Here is an 18,344-nt window from a genome sequence, read left to right on the forward strand (position 1 = left end):
TTTTGTAGAGACGGGATACATTTAAACAAAGGTGGTACAAGAGTTTTTGACAGTATTATTGAGGATACCTTAAAGGTTCGGGGAAACTGCTAGGGGGAAAAGGGTAATATAGATATGCATTTATCTAATAATATTGGTCAAATTAATGCTTGCCATACCTCAAGAGTTCTTGTTTGTTACAGCAACAGAACATAGTAGTAAGATGTTCTGAGGGCAGGAACATTTCAAATGAGCAGGTAGCAAATGCTAGGGAAGCGAGCTTAAATAACTTTAAGGGGTGTGTCAAGGTAGTTAACTATACAAGAACACTAAATCTTAATTGTTTATACAGTAATGTCAGAAGTGTCATCAATAAAATGAGTGAATTCAAACTGCTGGTTAGGACAAGTAATGCTACATAATAGAAATGTGGTGCCACCCAGAGATAGGGGATGATGAGATTCAGTACAGTACATATAATGTATTTAGGAAGGACAGGAAAGATAGAAGGGGTGGTGGGATCATGCTTCTTATCAAAAGCAGCCTGAGCGCGATAAAAGCTTTCCTGGAGTCAGACATTTTGCATGCTAGTATTGAATGTGTATGGTGTGAGATAGTTGGAAGCAAAGGTATAATGAGAGTGGGAGTAATCTACAGGCTAGGTAATTGTGAAGATTATGATGAGAGCCTCTACATGCAAATGGAATTAGCATTAGCATTAGTAGAGGCATATGATGCAAGAAAGCAAGCTTATGCAGCATCAGCCAAAAAAAAAAAAAAAAAACCACACACACCACTCCCATTTCACCCCTCCGTTCGCTCGAAATACCTGTCCAGTTGAGCCTTAAATTTGTTTAGGCTATCAACTTCAACAACAAGTGATGGAAGTCGGTTCCACCAACCAACCACCCACTGGCCAAAGGCAAATTTCCGCACATCTGTCCGACATCCGTCCTTCCTCAATTTGAATTTATGCCCTCTGAGCTGATTATTCTGAGCAAGATGAAGAATCCCATTGGCATTGAGCATGCTCAAACCATTCAAAGCCTTATACACCTCTATCAGATCACCTCGACGGTGCCTAGTCTCCAGACTCTGTAATTTGCAACACTTAAGCCTTTCTTCATAAGAGCAACCCTTTGTTCCATTCACTAATCTTGTTGCCCTTCTCTGTACCCGTTCCAGCAGCTCTACATCCTTCTTGAAATGAGGCCTCCAGACCTGTATACAGTACTCAAGATGTGGCCTAACCATTGCCTTATACAAGGGAATAATCACCTCCTTATCCCTGCTAGAAAAATTCCTGTATATCATTGACAAGACACCATGAGCTACTCTTGCAGCTCGTCTGCACTGCTCAGAGAACTTCATATCTGCCTGCACAATTACCCCCAGGTCCTTTTCATTCTCCACCACTGTCAGTGTAGTACCACAGAGTTGATACGTTGCTCTGGGGTTACTGTTTCCCATATGTAGTACTTTACATTTGTCAATGTTAAACTTCATTTGCCACCTCTCAGCCCATCTGTTCAACCTTTCCAGATCCTGTTGCAGCAGCATAGCGTCAGTGGTGTCCTTAACAACCCTGCCAACCTTTGTATCATCTGCAAACTTGGACATTAAACTTGATATCCCATCATCAATATCATTCATAAACACCGAAAACAACAACGGACCCAACACTGAACCCTGAGGAACTCCACTAATAACATTAGGCAAGCAAGAATGGGCAAGTAAGCGTGAATGTCTTATTATGGGTGATTTCAATTTGCCTCTAATTGAGTGAAGCAAATGGGAAGGAAACTCCACATGGGAGACTAAATTTTTAAATCAACTAGGTGATTGCTATTTGCATCAACATGTCAGGAAAAGAATACTATAGACCTCATCATCATCACCACCCACAAACCAGATGATATAATAGGGCTGACAGTACAGGAACCAGTAGCAGGAAGTGATCACGGAGTTCTCCTGTGGATGATGTAGAAGTAGTTAAAGGCAAAGGAATGGGTTATAATTTCAGGAAAGGAAATTACAATGCCTTAAGATGCTACATGGCCTCTATTAACTGGGTAGATATCTCAAAGAGAGCGAACACAATTGAATTACGGTACTTTAAAACATTAATCACAGAAGCCTTGAATGCTTATATACCATTAAAAAAATACTCCACGAGGAGGATTCCAAGTTGGATGAATAATGAAGTTGCCAGATTACTTGAGCAGAAAAAGATGGCATGGAAAAGTTACAGAGCAATAAAAAGTACTGAAGCCTATAACAGCTACAAATTGATCTGTAATAGTGGCACAGAAAACGTTAAGCTGGCAAAGACATTATGAGAAATCACTGGCAAAGAGGGGGGGGGGGTAAGGAATTTTTTACATATATAAATGCAAAGAAGAGAAGGACAAACTAGATCAGACACTTATGTAATGTACATGGGATAGTATTACATACCCTAGCTGAAGTTGCAGACGAACTCAACAGTTACTTTGCATTGATATTTACAGAAGGAAAACCCTTTACATCAATGAGAAATTATAGGAGTGAAGTTGAAAAAAATGTAATTAATGATGTTGAAATTTCACACATTTATTTGATGAAAAAACTCTTGAGCCTATAGGCCAGTAAGGCTCCTGGGGTTGATGGCATTTATCCTATAATCTTAAAGGAGGCAGCAAGTGAGTGCATCTAAGCTATGCAAGTAAGCTAGTACTTAAGCGTAAATTTATTTTTATTTTGCTAACCCGTGGGAAATATTCTTCCAATTTTCTGTATCATTTAATTTTGTTAATTGGAAGAAGTAAAGTGTAAATTTGTGTTCTATATCTTTAATTTTATAGCCTATGGATAATAATTTTCCGATTTTCACTTATTAGAATAGCCATTAATAGAATTAAAATTCAGTTTGCAAATGTGATCACAATGACCACCGCTTACTACATATCATATGGTGAACGGTATTTTATTTTGGAGAGTCCATCATAAAGTGATTTTATCGTATATTAAATTAAATTACGTATTGCATTTAGATTAAATTAGTTTTGAATAAATACCGTACTATACATTATTCATTGTATGTTTTTTCAGCCTCTTTTAACTCGGTTACAAATCGCAAAATGCTGTACATAATGAAGTTTGTCGGGGGTTATAATCTCGGTGTGTTGTACTGTATCTACAAGACCGAAGTTGGACTTACATACATGAAAAAAAAAAAAAACGATTAAGTTACGTAAGTCAAGGATGTAGTAGAGGTAATGACACCTAGAAAAAAGTAGCAATGTGGTGATCTAGTATGCCATTCTTATGCAATTTAGCCTGGAGTACATAGGTTGAAGGAGAGAAGTAAGTGAACCGATATCATAACTAAACTCACTTCCTTGTATAAAAATTTTTGATAATTATTAGTATTTCGAAATATTATTATTAAAATATGTGACCATGGATTGGTGATTGAAAAAAGGAACTTTAAATCGAGAAGCAAAGTACTTCTAGTAGTACAACTGTGGTCGATGAAAATGAACACAATATTGTCACATTTCAAAGTGAGAATAAACAATCGCAGCTTTTTGTTGACCAAAAATTTGCAGTGAAAAAACAGGAACCAACTAATAAAAGACCAAAACGAAAGTACAATGACAGTTATTTGAATTTCGGCTTTACATGTGTTGGAAATAAAGATGCTCCTGATGCACAGTGCGTCATATGTAAAAAAATATTACCAAACAGTTCTTTGGCTCTCGCTAAACTTGTGTTTTGTAAGTGTTCTGTGAATATGTTGTGAGATGAAAAGCGTTCCGTGAATACGTTGTGAGATGAAAAGCGTTCCATGAATATGTTGTGAGATGAAAAGTGCTCCATGACTAAAAAAGTTTGGGAAACGCTGGATTAAGGGATGGAGGGCACGATGCCTAAATTTGCAGATGATATAAAGATTGGTAGAGTAGTTAATGATCACTGCCAAGCAGAGCTTCTTCGGAGTGACCTAAATAGACTGCAGGGATAGTCAGAAAAATGGCAGCTATGCTTTAGTTCTGCAAAATGCAAGGTCTTACTTACACTTGGGGAACACTAACCCTAAAATAACTTATACACTTGGCGGAGTTGAACTAAAATCAGTAGTGAAAGAAAGGGATTTGGGAGTTATGACACAGTCAGACATGATGTTCTCCAAGCATTGTAGACAGGTTCCATGGTGTCCTGTCGATTCAGGTTCCATGATGTCCTATCGATTTATCGAACATTTGCTAATAGAGATAAGGACGTCATAATCCCATTATATAAGGCTATTGTTAGACCACGATTGGAATACTGTGTTCAAGTATGAAGACCGCACCTAAAGAAAGACATTGTTCTTCTTGAAAGGGTCAAAAGATGGGTAACTCGTTTGGTGAGATTGGCGAAAGGGCATCCATATGAGGAAAGACTTCAAATATGTGGATTGCAGAGCTTGGAAACTACGCACCTTAGAGGTTTGGTTTGGTTTGGATTTTATTGGCGCATTAGCAACTAAGGCTATAATGTGCCAAGACCACACCTTGGAGGAGACTTCATTGAGGTGTTTAAGGCTCTGAGAGGCATAAGCAAAATGAATAAATACAAAATTTTTGTGGTTATAAATGATTCTAGAACAAGGGGCCATAATTTCAAGTTACAGTGAGAGTTGTTTAGACTGGATTGCAGAAAGTTTTATTTTAGCCAGTGAGTTATAAATTACTGGAATAAGTTACCTACATGGGTGGCAGAGGCTGACAGTTTGGAGAAATTCAAAGGTCAGCCGGACAATTACCTAAGGGAGGAGGGAAATGCATAGGTTGTCCATTTCTTTTTCTCTTATTAATTATTATATACATATTTTTAAAATTTCTTATTATTATTATTGATTTGTTTTTATTCTTAACATTATATTTTATTTTATTTTATTATTATTATTATTATTATTTATTTATTTTATTTTATTTTATTTATTATTATTATTTTTTAATTATTTATTTATTTATTTATTATTATTTTTTTTTTGCTGGTGCAGCATAAGCCATAGGCCTCCTTGCACCATGTGGCCATTACTAATACTAAGGCCGCCTCCGTAGCCAGGTGGGCATGAGCAGCAGTGCGTAACACACGCTTCTTGATTAGACTGGGGTTCAAGCCCATGACCACCAAATACAGAGGATGCAGAAAGGTCAGGGAAAGACCACTGCATATCCCCGGAGCAATATGGCCTTAGTTGCTAATGCTCCTAAAAACCAAATAAACAAACAAACAAACTAATACTAATATCAAAAGAAAGATATTGAGATTCTTGAAAGGTCTAATGATGGGCAATCCACATGGTGATATCAGTAAAAGAATAACTGTAAGAAGAAAGACTGATTATGTGAACTACGATTAAGATGTTAAAATTTATCAATTTGAATTGGTAAATTTTAACATGTTAATTGGTAAAAAAATTTTTCTTTCATCTTTAATTTGGCTTGGCAAAGGAATATTAAAAATGAGAGGAAAGCTTCTGTGTTTAATTTCTTCCATAAATGGCAACTTAATTTACAAACACAAAAAAAAAAATAAATAATAAATAAAAAATAATCCCATGCAACATAACCAAGGTTAGGAAATTTTACCCAAAAGTACATTTATCCAGCTGTACTTGAACCCTGCACATTTTCTCTTAACTCTCAGCCATGTACATAAGTCGAACTGGCCACCAGTTCATGTTAATGCTCTATGATCAGCTGTAATTTGCAAGTTAGGCAGTTCACTAAATTAGTGCCAGTGCTACAAGAGGAACATCACCTTTTTTTTTGCATAGGTTGCAAATAATTTGCTCTTCCTCTTGCTCAGATCACACAACACAAGGGGGAATAAATTCAAACTGAGGGAGGACTGTTAAAGGATAGATGCAGTAGTAGCAAATGATACAAAACTTATATAGCATCAGCCAAAACACACACACACACACACACACACACACACACACACACACACACACACACACACACACACACACACACACACACACACACACACACACACACACACACACACACACACACACACACACACACACACACACACACACACTAATTCTCCAAGAATTTGACTAGTTCTTCCTTGAATTTATTCAAACCATTCACTCCATAACGACTGATGGAAGCCCATTCCAACAATCGACCACTTGCTGGCTGAAGGCAAACTTCCACACATCTATCCTGCAACCATCCTTCCTCTTAAAGTTATGTCCTCTCATGTGTAGCAAGAGGAAGAATGCCATTCACATTCAGCTTACTCAATCCGTTCAAGGCTTTAAACACCCAATCAGATCATCCCACAGGTGCCTAGTCTCCAGATGCTGCAATTTGCAGAGCATCCTTCTGTTCTCTTCGCCAATCTGGTTGCCCTTCTCTGTCAATCCAGCAATCTACATCCTTCCTAAAAGTGAGGCCTCCAGACGTGTGTACACAATACTCTAGATGTGGCCTAACCATGGCGGTGGTTATAGTGATCACGTTTGCAAATTAAATTTTGATTCTAATAAATGGCAATTCTAATAAGTGAAAATTGACTAATATTATCCATGAGCTATAAAAATAAAGATATAAAGCATAAAATTGCACTTTATAACCAAAAGTTTATTACCAATTAAATGATAAGAGAAAATCGGATTAATATTATCTGCAGGTTAGTAAAATAAAAATAAATTTATACTTAGTATTTATACTGTACATAGCTTAATTAATATACATATATTAATTAGTAACACTTTGTAATATAATTATAATTTAAAATACAGTAGTCACTTGTTTTAGACTGCTTTAAATTATCACTACAAAGTCTACTTATAGATTTTTCAATATCATATAACAGTCTATATTCACAATCACTTTGCACCAGTTTCTTCCAATGCTCTCCTCAGGAGGGCTATAGCATCGCGATTTTGCCGTTTTGTAACTGGAATTTGTTCAGGTTCATCCTCATTTTCCTCCTCCTCGGCGAAATTATCAGTAACGGACTGGGCAATTTCTTCTTCTTCTTCTTGGATTTCTTCATTGTATCAACAGTTATCCTCAACTTAACTTTTTTTCTTTTTTTTTTTTTTTTTTTTGGGCAGTAAAATTTAAAACAGATAAGCGTCAATCAATAACAAAGCACATGGCATGCACAAATTGGAACTAACATGACATGCGCAACTTTTTATGGAGTAAAAAGTTTACGAAGTTTAGATATGGGAATGAAGAGCAGGTTCTGAAAATTAACTTCTGTTTTTTATATGACTGAAGATTTCAGTGAAGAGGAAATACATTTCACCATAATAACATAAAAATGCATAGAATTGTAACTAACGGTATTATCGCAAATGCAACAAGATCGAGTTTACTACCTGTTTAATTATGCAATACAATTATGCTCATTTTCACTTCTGCACTTCACTCCTAGTCGTGGTAAATCTCACAGAGCTCATCAGTGAGGTCTCCATGGTTGAAAGGATGCGCTATGGATCACTTGTATTCATAGATTTTAGAGGAGTCTCTTTATTGTTTTCTTTCTCTTCCTCCTTCTGTTGGCTTAGTTCTTTAGCCAATTCTTCCAAGTCAGCATTAGAAAGCTGTTGTCCATCCAACTCGTCCAATCCAGCCTCTTGTGTCAGCCTACTAGCATCTTCAACAATGTTCTCCACTAGCAATGTTCTCCACTAATCCTGTGCAGTCGTGCATAAATTGTGGGAGAAGTTTGTGCCACACTCCATTCAAACAGTTCACTGCCACTTCCTCCCAAGCTGTGTTGATGTTATTAATGCCCTTAAAAATGGCAAGTGAGCACCAATAATCCTTGACAGTTTTGTCTGACTTGTCCAAAACTCTCACCATTTCAATGAAGGTTTGGCATAGGTAACAGGCTTTAAAGGTTGCAAATACCCTCTTGTCAATTGGTTGCAAAAGTGAAGTGGTGTTTGGTGGCATGTAAGCAACATTGACATCCAGAGATGTTCTGACTTTGGCAAGGGTTGCAGGATGGCTGGGGAAGAAAAGCCTTGACTGGTAACTCATTCTCTTGACAAAAACAGAGCCCAGCAGTAGGGCAAAAATAGTTTGTGTACCAATCCAAGATGTTTTGTGTCACCCAAGCCCTCCTGTTCCATTTTCAGTAGATCAGCAATGTGGCTTTATTTAGGCCCTTGAGAGCATTTGGTGTCTGTGAATGGTATACCAATATATGGTTTTAATCTTAAAGTGCCAGAGACACACCCAGCAGAAGCATTAGCCTGTCATTTGCAGCTTTGAAACATGGTGTAGACTGTTCTTCATGGTTCATGGGCAATGAAGGTTTGATGGCAATTTCTTCCAATAGAGTCCAGTCTCATCAATATTAAAAATGAGATCAGGCAAGAAAAAGAAGAATGATGATATCCAGCTCAGGAACCTGCCAAGCCCATACTCATACTGGGGTTAAACTCTGCAGGAAATGCTGCAGCTGCCTCAGCTTCTGCACTTTATCGCCTCACCACTTAATTTCACAAAGCAGCACTTACTTCGAGATTTAAATCGTATGAACCATCCCTTGCTACCTAAAAATGTCTCATTACCACCCTCTTTTTTCTTAAGATCTTCAAAAATTGACTTTGCCTTATCAGTAACAACAGCTTGAGTCAACAGAATGCTTTTTTTATTTAAGTCATCCACCCACAATGACTCACTTGCATCGCACTTACTGTCATAGCATGTTGCATTGACTCTTTTATTTTATCTGCATTTTTCATTGTGGTACTCACAGTCAAAGGAGGCAATTTCATACTTCTACACACACATTAGAACGTGTCTGACCATCTTCCATTCTACAAATTACCTCCATCTTTTTTTTCCAATGTGATAGATCTATGTGACTTTTTAACATTTTCACATTCAGTTGGCTTTACTGCACTTCTCTTACTAGATGTGGTGGCTCTTATTTTATTAATTTAATCAACAATTTTTAATTATACCTCACAAACTGACACTGTAGAATAGTGGCCCAACAATAGTACCAACAAGAAAACTGAGTGTTCCTCTCCTCTTATCTCCGGCCACCTCATCCCTGATTAGCTTAGATGGTAGATGGGGATAGCTCTCATCTCTAATTGACTGTGCTGTTTCTTTACATCATATCTGGTATTTATAGTTGCACATTTTTGAATTTTTTTATAATTTTTTGATATTTTTGGCCTTCTGGTTTCAAACATGTCATTATTGTGAATCGTTGCAAAACAAATCGTTGTAAACAGGACTACCTGTATAACAGTCGTAGGTTTTGGCAGCCTTTTCAAATTACACAAGCTATTCAAAAGTTGCAGAGTCAATTCAGGCTTATGAATTCCATACACAACTCATGCATGTTTCATATGATTTGCTAATAAGCTAATAAGCTAATGCTAACTTGGAGTGTGCTGCAAATCCTACTAAGCTGAACAGTTTTGTGTTTAATCTTCATTTAAACTTCACAACAGTATTCTGACTAAACTAGGCTGCAAACTATTGCAAAGATGCCACTGTATTGTTTTAAGGTAAGTACTTAGCACGTTTGCTGCTGGAACTTTTGTCAAAATGAACCACAAGTATTGTGCCTTAATGCAAATATGTGTCCATTCAATTGCAGTCAATAAATGAGTGCTGTAAAAGGAAAGGCACATGAAATGAACAACTGATCAATATCAACACAATGACAGAATCATGGGCTATTTGTAGTATGACTGGTTACGGCTGGGATTTTGCTTAGCGTCAACTGCACTATCTAGAACTGTATACTTGGTTCATAGTTTCATATGTTCTTTGATTATGCTGAAGTTATTTTATCTAGTTTAGTATTTTCCACAAGAAAAGGTAAAAATTTTTGAAGATTATGCTTGCTGAATTTTAATTCTTTAGTTTGTGAAAAACAAAACATCATCCTTAGTGTGTGTCTACTAATAAAATTTAGTGTAAAAAGCATTTTCCTATAAAATTTTACTTTAAAGAGTTATTAAAATCGATCCATAGCCTGAGACACCAGGACTGAAAAGGAACAGGGATGGATAGTATGTTGAAGCTGATGACATTGAATCATCTTCTCATTATAATATGTCATCTGATACTGAAATAGAATTTATTCAAGTGATGTAGATTCTGAATCTTGTTCAAATGCAAGGCACACAGAAAGGATCCTCACTAAAGGCACATAGAAAAGATCCTCACAAGTACAACTGGCAGCAAACGTATTAAGCATGAAGAAAACACACCCCCTGTGAGATGGCAATATATTATTCAAGGTGTGCAGACCATGTGGTTTCTTAGAGGAACCTGCTGAGATCTTTATCTACATCAGAAGAGTTTCAAGTAAGCCTTTTTATTTTAATGTGTATTTCTTTGTAATATTTTATATGATTAAAAAGTAGCACATAAAAACCATATATCAATAATCATAAAATTTAGGATATTTTTCCTTTTCCATAATAGTCAATATATCCTGCTTCAATATTTGCTATAAGTCATTGAAAATTATTACCAGGAATATATTTGAAGTTGATTCCTTTAAATTTCCATTTTAAATGGAAATATAAAGGAATTTTTAACAGGAAAGAAAAAAAAAAAAAAAAAACTTTTCTTGAAGCATATTGTGAGAAAGTTGTTTTAGAGTACAAATTTTTTTTTTTTATTTAAAAAAGGCAAAATGCTCCTTCCTAAATTAATTTACTCTTTAGGTGTATATCTCTAAGAAACATATTTACCTTAGTTGTCTCATGCATTGTATTGTCCTTTGCCAATCGTGGTTTTTTATTCACTGGCTCATCACCACTTTGTCCAAGTTCAGAGCTCCTGTCCTGTGGATCATCTGATTTACCATCTCCTTGTGAATTTGAATTAGAATCATCCTATTAAATTAAAAACAAAAATAAGGTTTTTTCAGATCTTTAATAATGTTTATATTTTAATTAACATACACTGCATTTAAAAGTATTTTATTGATTTCTTGTGTATTCCAGTATCAATATCAGAAATTAAACCAATAACTAAGCTAGATGGCATATACACTATTCTCCAACATGCAGTGAGCCATTTCACCTCTGAAAAGTAATGGTTAATAGAGTACTGCCATGCACCAGGTCACATAACAAGTGCATGGCAGTGCCAGTTAAAAGCAGGATATACATGGGTTGTTTGACAAGTTTCTAGCCTAGTACAGGAGTCACTATCTGATGTTGACCACACTATTTTTCAATGCTTGTGATTAAATGCACTTTTTACAGCAATGCTCCAGATTCACGATCTCAGTTTTGTAGTTGTCTTCTTTAAGGTACTGAAAAAAGAGACTGTGTGGCTGCTATCACTTCATCATTCAACCAAAATTTCCTTCTAGACATGTTGGTTTCTAGTTCCAAAAATAGGTAGAAATCAGATGGGGTGAGATCTAGCAAGTATTGTGAGTGGAGTAACTGTCCATGGCTAGCCTGATAAAATGAAACCATGGCAATAACAGATGTGCAAACAGGTATACTGTCCTGATGAAACAACACATCTCTAGACAGCTTTCTTGGCTGACTTGATTGCATCAATTTAACTTCTTTTTTTTTTTTTTTAAATGAGAGGTCACCACAATGGGATAAAGCTTGGAATCGTTTTGATTACTGTTGGCTACTGCAGCAACAAACAAGAACTCTTGAGATGTTTGCAAGCATTACTTTGACCCATTGATTCATTCTTGGGTACAAAGTTATTACAGAGTTGGTCAATATTTTTTGCAGCTCCAGCTAATGCTAAGTTTTTATTTATATTTAATCATTTTATTGGCTTAATTGTTATACTAAATTATTTTCTATAAGTAGCTTTATAGTTCTAGTCAAGTTCTGTGGTTTATTTTGAATTCAGATAGTGATTTTGAAAGTTAATACTTAGTGTCTGTAGATTTTACAATCGTAACTTGCAGCCATTGGAATAGAGTTACGTAAATCCCTAACTTCGTAGTGTAAGGTTTAACGTAAAACTAAATAGCAAAATACATAGCACTGTATTAGAATTCTGTTAGATTAGTATAGTATTATCAATTAATCAGTAAAATTTATTAATCTTATTAAATTTCATTGTTAATTAAATTATACTTAAAAGGAATCATGACACAGACAAGAGCAGCAAAACAATGGGCATAAAGAACTAGAGGTGCTGTTGGGTGAGAACTGAAGGGAGCGAATCTCCAATGCAGTCTAAAAAATGTGTGAAGTGTCAAATGTTTGCATACGTTTCTAGAACAGGACATGATCTAGCCAAGGAGGATGTCTTTGTGTGTGTGTGTGTGTGTGTGTGTGTGTGTGTGTGTGTGTGTGTGTGTGTGTGTGTGTGTGTGTGTGTGTGTGTGTGTGTGTGTGTGTGTGCGCTAGGTGCAGAGACTGTGAAGAAATTAGGTGCCAACTCAGCATTCTGATGGGTGTCTATGAAAGTTTGAGGTGTGGGGTAGATGCCCAAAAAAAGAAATTAATATGAGGGGCCCATCAAGCTCAGCTTCCCAACTAAACGGCAGAGCTCACTCCTGTGCAGGCAACACAGCGGCAATCTTGAAGGCAGAATGTGCTGGTTCCACAGGAACTAGTTATTGTTGGTGACTCTATTGTCAAAGGAGATGAGGAATATATTATACAAAAAGGACAGGTGGAAGAGGACCAGGAGCAAAAGTTCATGACGTTGTAGAGCAGATATCATCTTTTAAGGGCACAAAAGGTGATATTGTTGTACACATTGGCACTAATGACATTAAGAGTAAGAGATCTGGAGATTTACAGGCCAAAGCTGAAAAAAAAAAAAAAAAAAAAAAAAGTCACAAGCTAGGGTTGAATTTGAAAGTGTCTGTAATTCTGCCCAGACATGATAGGAGGGAGTTATATGATGAGAGCCTTGTCAATCAATTTGGTCCTGGAGAGATTGTGCAAGACTCACGCGATAAAATTTTTTTCAGCGTGGTCTGTGCTTGCTAAAGGGAGAAACTGCTTTTACAGGAATGGGATACACTTAAATAGAAAGGGTGCAAGAATATTTGCTAATGCTATCGAGGCAGTGTTAGGTGGATTGGAAAACTGCTAGTTTGGGGGGGGGGGATTCATAGACTAAAAGATTAACAGTGCAGGCAGAAGCAAAAATGATTCTCGCACTGCTTCTATTGTAATGAAGCAGCAGCCTAGAGAGCAAGTTGCTGGGGATTTCAAGAGCTGCTGGGAGTCATCATGGAACAAGTAAATACATGGGCTGTGTTGGTGTAACTAAGAGTGAGAACAGGTGCATGTACATCAATGCTAGAAGTATAGTAAATAAATTTGAAGTGCTGATCAAGACATCAAAAGCAGATATTGTTGGGATATCAGAGACGTGGTGTCACAGATATAAGCAGTGCATAATTGGAATTTGGAGACTACAATGCATACACAAAGGATAGACAGGGTAGCAAGGGAGGAGGGGTTATGCTGTTAGTCAAGAGACATATAAAATCTAAGGAAGTGCATTCAGTTGACATGAATGGACAGTGCAATCATGAGTCTGTTTGGTATGACATAAACACTGGGAAAGGGAAAATGAGAGTAGGAGTGTGTAATAGGCCTAATGACTCTGATGAGTACAACGAACAGTTGTGCAGAGAAATAGAGTGGGCCAGTAAATCAGAATGTCTTGTAATGGGGGATTTTAACTTTCCAGATATTGACTGGAACTTGTGGGCTGGTCACAGTGGGATCAACCGATGATGTTACCAACAGTGAATTCTAAATGGGAGCCTATGGGGACTTAATCTTGGATGCTACTAGGTTTTTCATGCCAACTAAGAAATACTGTTCAAGGTTCAGACCTAAATAGATGTCGGATGAATTAATGAGGCTTGTGGCAGAGAAAAAAAATGCATGGGATGAATATAAATTATCAAGCAACACAAGCTTATGGCAAATACGAACTGTTCTGTAGTAAGGTTGCAGAACGGGTTGGGCAGGCAGAGGCAGATTATGAGAAATCTTTGGCAAAGGATACAAAGAAAAACAGCAAAAAAAAAAAGTTCTTTACTTGTGTAAACTCTGGAAGGAAGGGATTGAATCAGATCGGTCCGCTTAACATAGATGGTTTGACTATTGATGATCCTGCTCAGGTGGCTGATAAACTGATTGAGTGTTTTGCAACTACATTCACACATGAGGAGTTATTCAAGGAGGGGAATACCAGAAGTTTATCAAACTCTTAACAGGCAGCTAAGTGATTTTGTAATAACTGAAAGCAAAGCGGAGGAGAAATTGTTGAAGTTAAACATAAAAAAGGCCCCTGGGGCAGATGGAATCTATCCAGTTATATTGAAGGAGGCAGCAAGGAAAGTAAGCAGACCCTTAGCCATAATTATGAGAGCATCCTTGGAGTCAGGGGAAGCCCCCATGGACTGGAGATGTGCAAATGTATCCCTAATTCACAAAGGGGGTTCGAAGGGTGAAACAAATAGTTATAGACCTGTTAGTTTAGCTTCTGTTCAGAGGAAAATAATGGAGTCACTGGTTGAAGAGGTGATGCAGGATCACCTGGACAGGACTGGGGCAACAGTCAGATGCAGCATGGGTTTGTTAAGGAGAAGTCTTGCCTGACCAATTTGAGGGGATACTGCAATGTCATCACAAAGGGGCTGGATGCAGGAAATAATTTTGATGTTATATCCTTGGATTTTGGGAAAGTGTTTGATACTGTTGCACATGGAGGACTGCTGAACAAATCGGAGTGGTCTGGTATTGGGAGCAAGTTGCTGGAGGGATGGTTGAGTGAGAGACGGCAGAGAGTGGTAATAAATGGACATTGCTCTGCGTGGACTAATGTTATTGGTTGAGTCCCCCAGGGTTCAGTGCTGGGCCCATTGTTGTTTTGTGTATTTGTTGATGATATCGATGAAGGTGTATCCTTGGTGTCCAGACTTTTGGATCATACAAAGGTTGGCAGAGTTGTTAATGACAGTAAAGACAGTGTTCTGCTGCAGCAGGATCTGGAAAAGTTGGGCAGATGGACTGAGAAGTGGCGACTGAAGTTGAACATTGACAAATTCAAGGTGCTGCATATGAGTAGTAATAATCCAAGAGAAAGGTACCAACTGTGGGTACTACACTCAGGGAGGTGGAGAATGAAAAAGACTTGGGGGTAATTGCAGTCAGATGTGGGTTTCTCTGAGCAGTGCGGATAGGCTGCTGGAGCAGGTTATGGAGTTTTGTCAATGATGTGTAGGGATTTTGCTAGTGGGGACAGGGAGGTGATTGTCCCTTTGTGTGGGCCAGTTGTCAGGCCACATATTAGGAAGGATGTAGAGTTGCTAGAATGAGTACAGAGAAGGGCAACAAGATTTGTGAGAGGAACAAAGGGGTGCACTTACGAAGAAAGTCTTAAGTTCTGCAAGTTGCAGCATCTGGAGACTAGGCACCTGCGAGGTGATCTTATTGAGGTGTATAAGGCCTTGAATGGTATGAGCAGGCTCAATACTGACGGGATACTTCCGCTTGCTCAGACTAAGAACCTAAGGGAGCATAGATTCAAAATTGAGGGAAGACAGTTGCAGAATAGATGTCTGGAAGTTTGCCTTTAGCCAACAGGTAGTTGATTGCTGTTATAGAAGTTGATAGCTTAAATGAATTTAAGGCTGAGCTAGACAATCATTTGGAGTGACCGGATGGGTGAAATTGAAAGGTTTTTTTTTTTTTTTTTTTTGGGCTGATGCTGTATAAGCTTGCTTTCTTGCTTCATATGCCTGAAATAATGCTAATGCTAAACACACATTAGCATTAGCATTAGTAGAGGCATTTGATGCAAGAAAGCAAGCTTATGCAGCATCAGCCAAAAAAAAAAATAAAGTAAAATAAATAAATAAAAAATAACCACTTCCACTTCACCCCTCTGTTTGTTTGAAATACCTGTCCAGCTGAGCCTTAAACTTATTTAGGCTATCAACTTCCACGATAAGGGATGGAAGTCTGTTCCACCTACCAACCACCCGCTGGCTAAAGGCAAATTTCCGCACATCTATCCTACATCTGTCTTTCCTCGATTTGAATTTATGCCCTCTCAGGTGATTATTCTGAGCAACAGGAAAAATCCCATCAGCATTGAGCATGCTCAAACCATTCAAGACTTTGTACACCTCTATCAGATCACCTTGCTGGTGCCTAGTCTCCAGACACTGTAATTCGCAAAACTTAAGCCTTTCTTCGTAAGAGCACCCCTTTGTTCCATTCACTAATCTTGTTGCCCTTCTCTGTACTCGTTCCAGCAGCTCTACATCCTTCTTGAAATGAGGCCTCCAGGCCTGTATACAGTACTCTAGGTGTGGCCTGACTATTGCCTTATACAACCTCCTTATCCCTGCTAGAAAAATTCCTATATATCATTGACAATACACCATGAGCTACTCTTGCAGCCCATCTGCACTGCTCAGAGAACTTCATATCTGCCTGCACAACCACCCCCAGGTCCCTTTCATTCTCTACCACTGTCAGTGTAGTACCACAGAGTTGATACGTTGCTCTTGGGTTGCTGTTTCCCATATGTAGTACTTTACATTTGTCAATGTTAAACTTCATTTGCCACCTCTCAGCCCATCTGCTCAACCTTTCCAGATCCTGTTGCAGCAGCATAGTGTCAGTAGAGTCCTTGACAACCCTGCCAACCTTTGTATCGTCTGCAAACTTGGACATTAAGCCCGATATACCATCATCAATATCATTTATAAATACAGAGAACAATAAAGGACCCAATACTGAACTCTGAGGGACTTCACTAATAACATTAGTCCACGATGAGCAGTGTCCATTGATTACCACTCTCTGTCTTCTCCCCCTCAACCACCCCTTAATCCATAGCAGCAATTTGCCTCCAATGCCACACCGCTCCAATTTGTGCAGCAGTCTTCCATGCGCAACGGTATCAAAAGCCTTTCTAAGATCCAAGTATATAATATCACTGTTATTCCCTGCATCCAGTTCTTATGTGACTGCATCATAGTATCCAATCAAATTGGTCAGGCAAGACTTCCCCTTAACAAAACCATGCTGCGTCCGAGCTATAACTGAAGTCTTGTCTAGATGATCCTGCAGTGCTTCTTTAACCAGTGCCTCCATTAATTTTCCGAGAACAGAAGTTAAACACACAGGTCTATAATTACTTGTGTCAGCCTTTGATCCTCCCTTGTGAATTGGTGTCACATTTGCACATCTCCAGTCCATGGGTACCTCCCCTGAGTCCAAGGAAGCTCTCATAATTATGGCTAAGAGTTTGCTTACTTCCTTTGCTGCCTCCATTAATATAACTGGATAGATCCTATCCACCCCAGGTGCCTTTCTTGTGTTTATCTTCAACAATTTCTCCTCCACTTTACTCTCAGTTATTACAAGATTCTCTAGCTTATTGCTAGAGTTGAATACACCTCTGGCATTCCCCTCGCTGAATAACTCCTCATGTGTGAATGTCGATGCAAAATATTCATTTAGTTTGTTAGCTACCTGAGCAGGGTCATCAACAGTTGACCCATCGATATCAAGTGGACCAATCTGATTCATCCCCTTCCTTCTAGAGTTTACATAAGTAAAGACCTCTTTGCTGTTTTTCTTCGCATCCCTTGCCAAGGATCTCTCGTAATCTGCCTTCGCCTGCCTAACCTCCTTTGTAACTTGGTTACAGATCAACTTGTATCTATCATAGGCTTCTGTGTCACGTGTTAATTTGTATGTATCCCATGCATTTTTCTTCTCTGCCGTATGCCTCATTAGTTCATCTGACATCCATTTAGGCCTAAACCTTGAACAATATTTCTTAGTTGGTATGTAAAGCTAGCAGCTTGCAAGATAATTTCCTTGAATGCTTCCCATTTTGAATTTGCTGTTGGTAACATCATCAGTTGATCCCACTGTATAGAATTTAAATACTGTCTCAGTCCATCGTAGTCACCTTTACGAAAGCAACACCCCTTCCCTTTACCCATAATGGTAGTTACCTCTTTGAGTAACTCCCACTTCAGAACACTGTGATCACTGCCACCTAGAGGTTCATTTATCTGCAGATTCTTAATGCATGAAGAATCACTACTGATAATCAAATCAAGAGTATTACTCCCTCTAGTTGCCTCCCGAACATGCTGATGTAGAAAACAATCATCCAATAAATCCACAAAAGCCTTGCTACTGTGTGAGTGACCAGCCCCCAAATTCCAGTCAATATCTGGGAAATTAAAATCCCCCATTATAAGACTCTCTGATTTACTGGCCCACTCTATTTCTCTGTACAGTTTCTTATTATACTCATCAGAGTCATTAGGCCTATAGCACACTCCTACTCTCAATTTTGATCTCCCAATGCTTATGTCACACCAAACTGACT

General features: G+C 38.1%; 1 protein-coding gene across 2 annotated transcripts in view; it reads right to left on the reverse strand.

Annotated features, from left to right (window-relative positions):
• LOC150076038 (uncharacterized) overlaps positions 1 to 18,344 on the reverse strand; it is a 221,989-nt gene that overhangs the window by 35,192 nt on the left and 168,453 nt on the right. For both annotated transcript variants that reach the window (XM_090387070.1, XM_090387071.1), the window contains exon 2: positions 10,715 to 10,858. In XM_090387070.1, coding sequence (XP_090243196.1) covers positions 10,715 to 10,858 — 144 coding nt within the window. The remainder of the gene's footprint in view (positions 1 to 10,714; positions 10,859 to 18,344) is intronic.

This window comes from Mastigoproctus giganteus, chromosome 13, assembly GCF_048544385.1.
Source record: "Mastigoproctus giganteus isolate SK-2022 chromosome 13, ASM4854438v1, whole genome shotgun sequence".
In the NCBI taxonomy this organism is placed as follows: Eukaryota; Metazoa; Arthropoda; class Arachnida; order Uropygi; family Thelyphonidae; genus Mastigoproctus; species Mastigoproctus giganteus.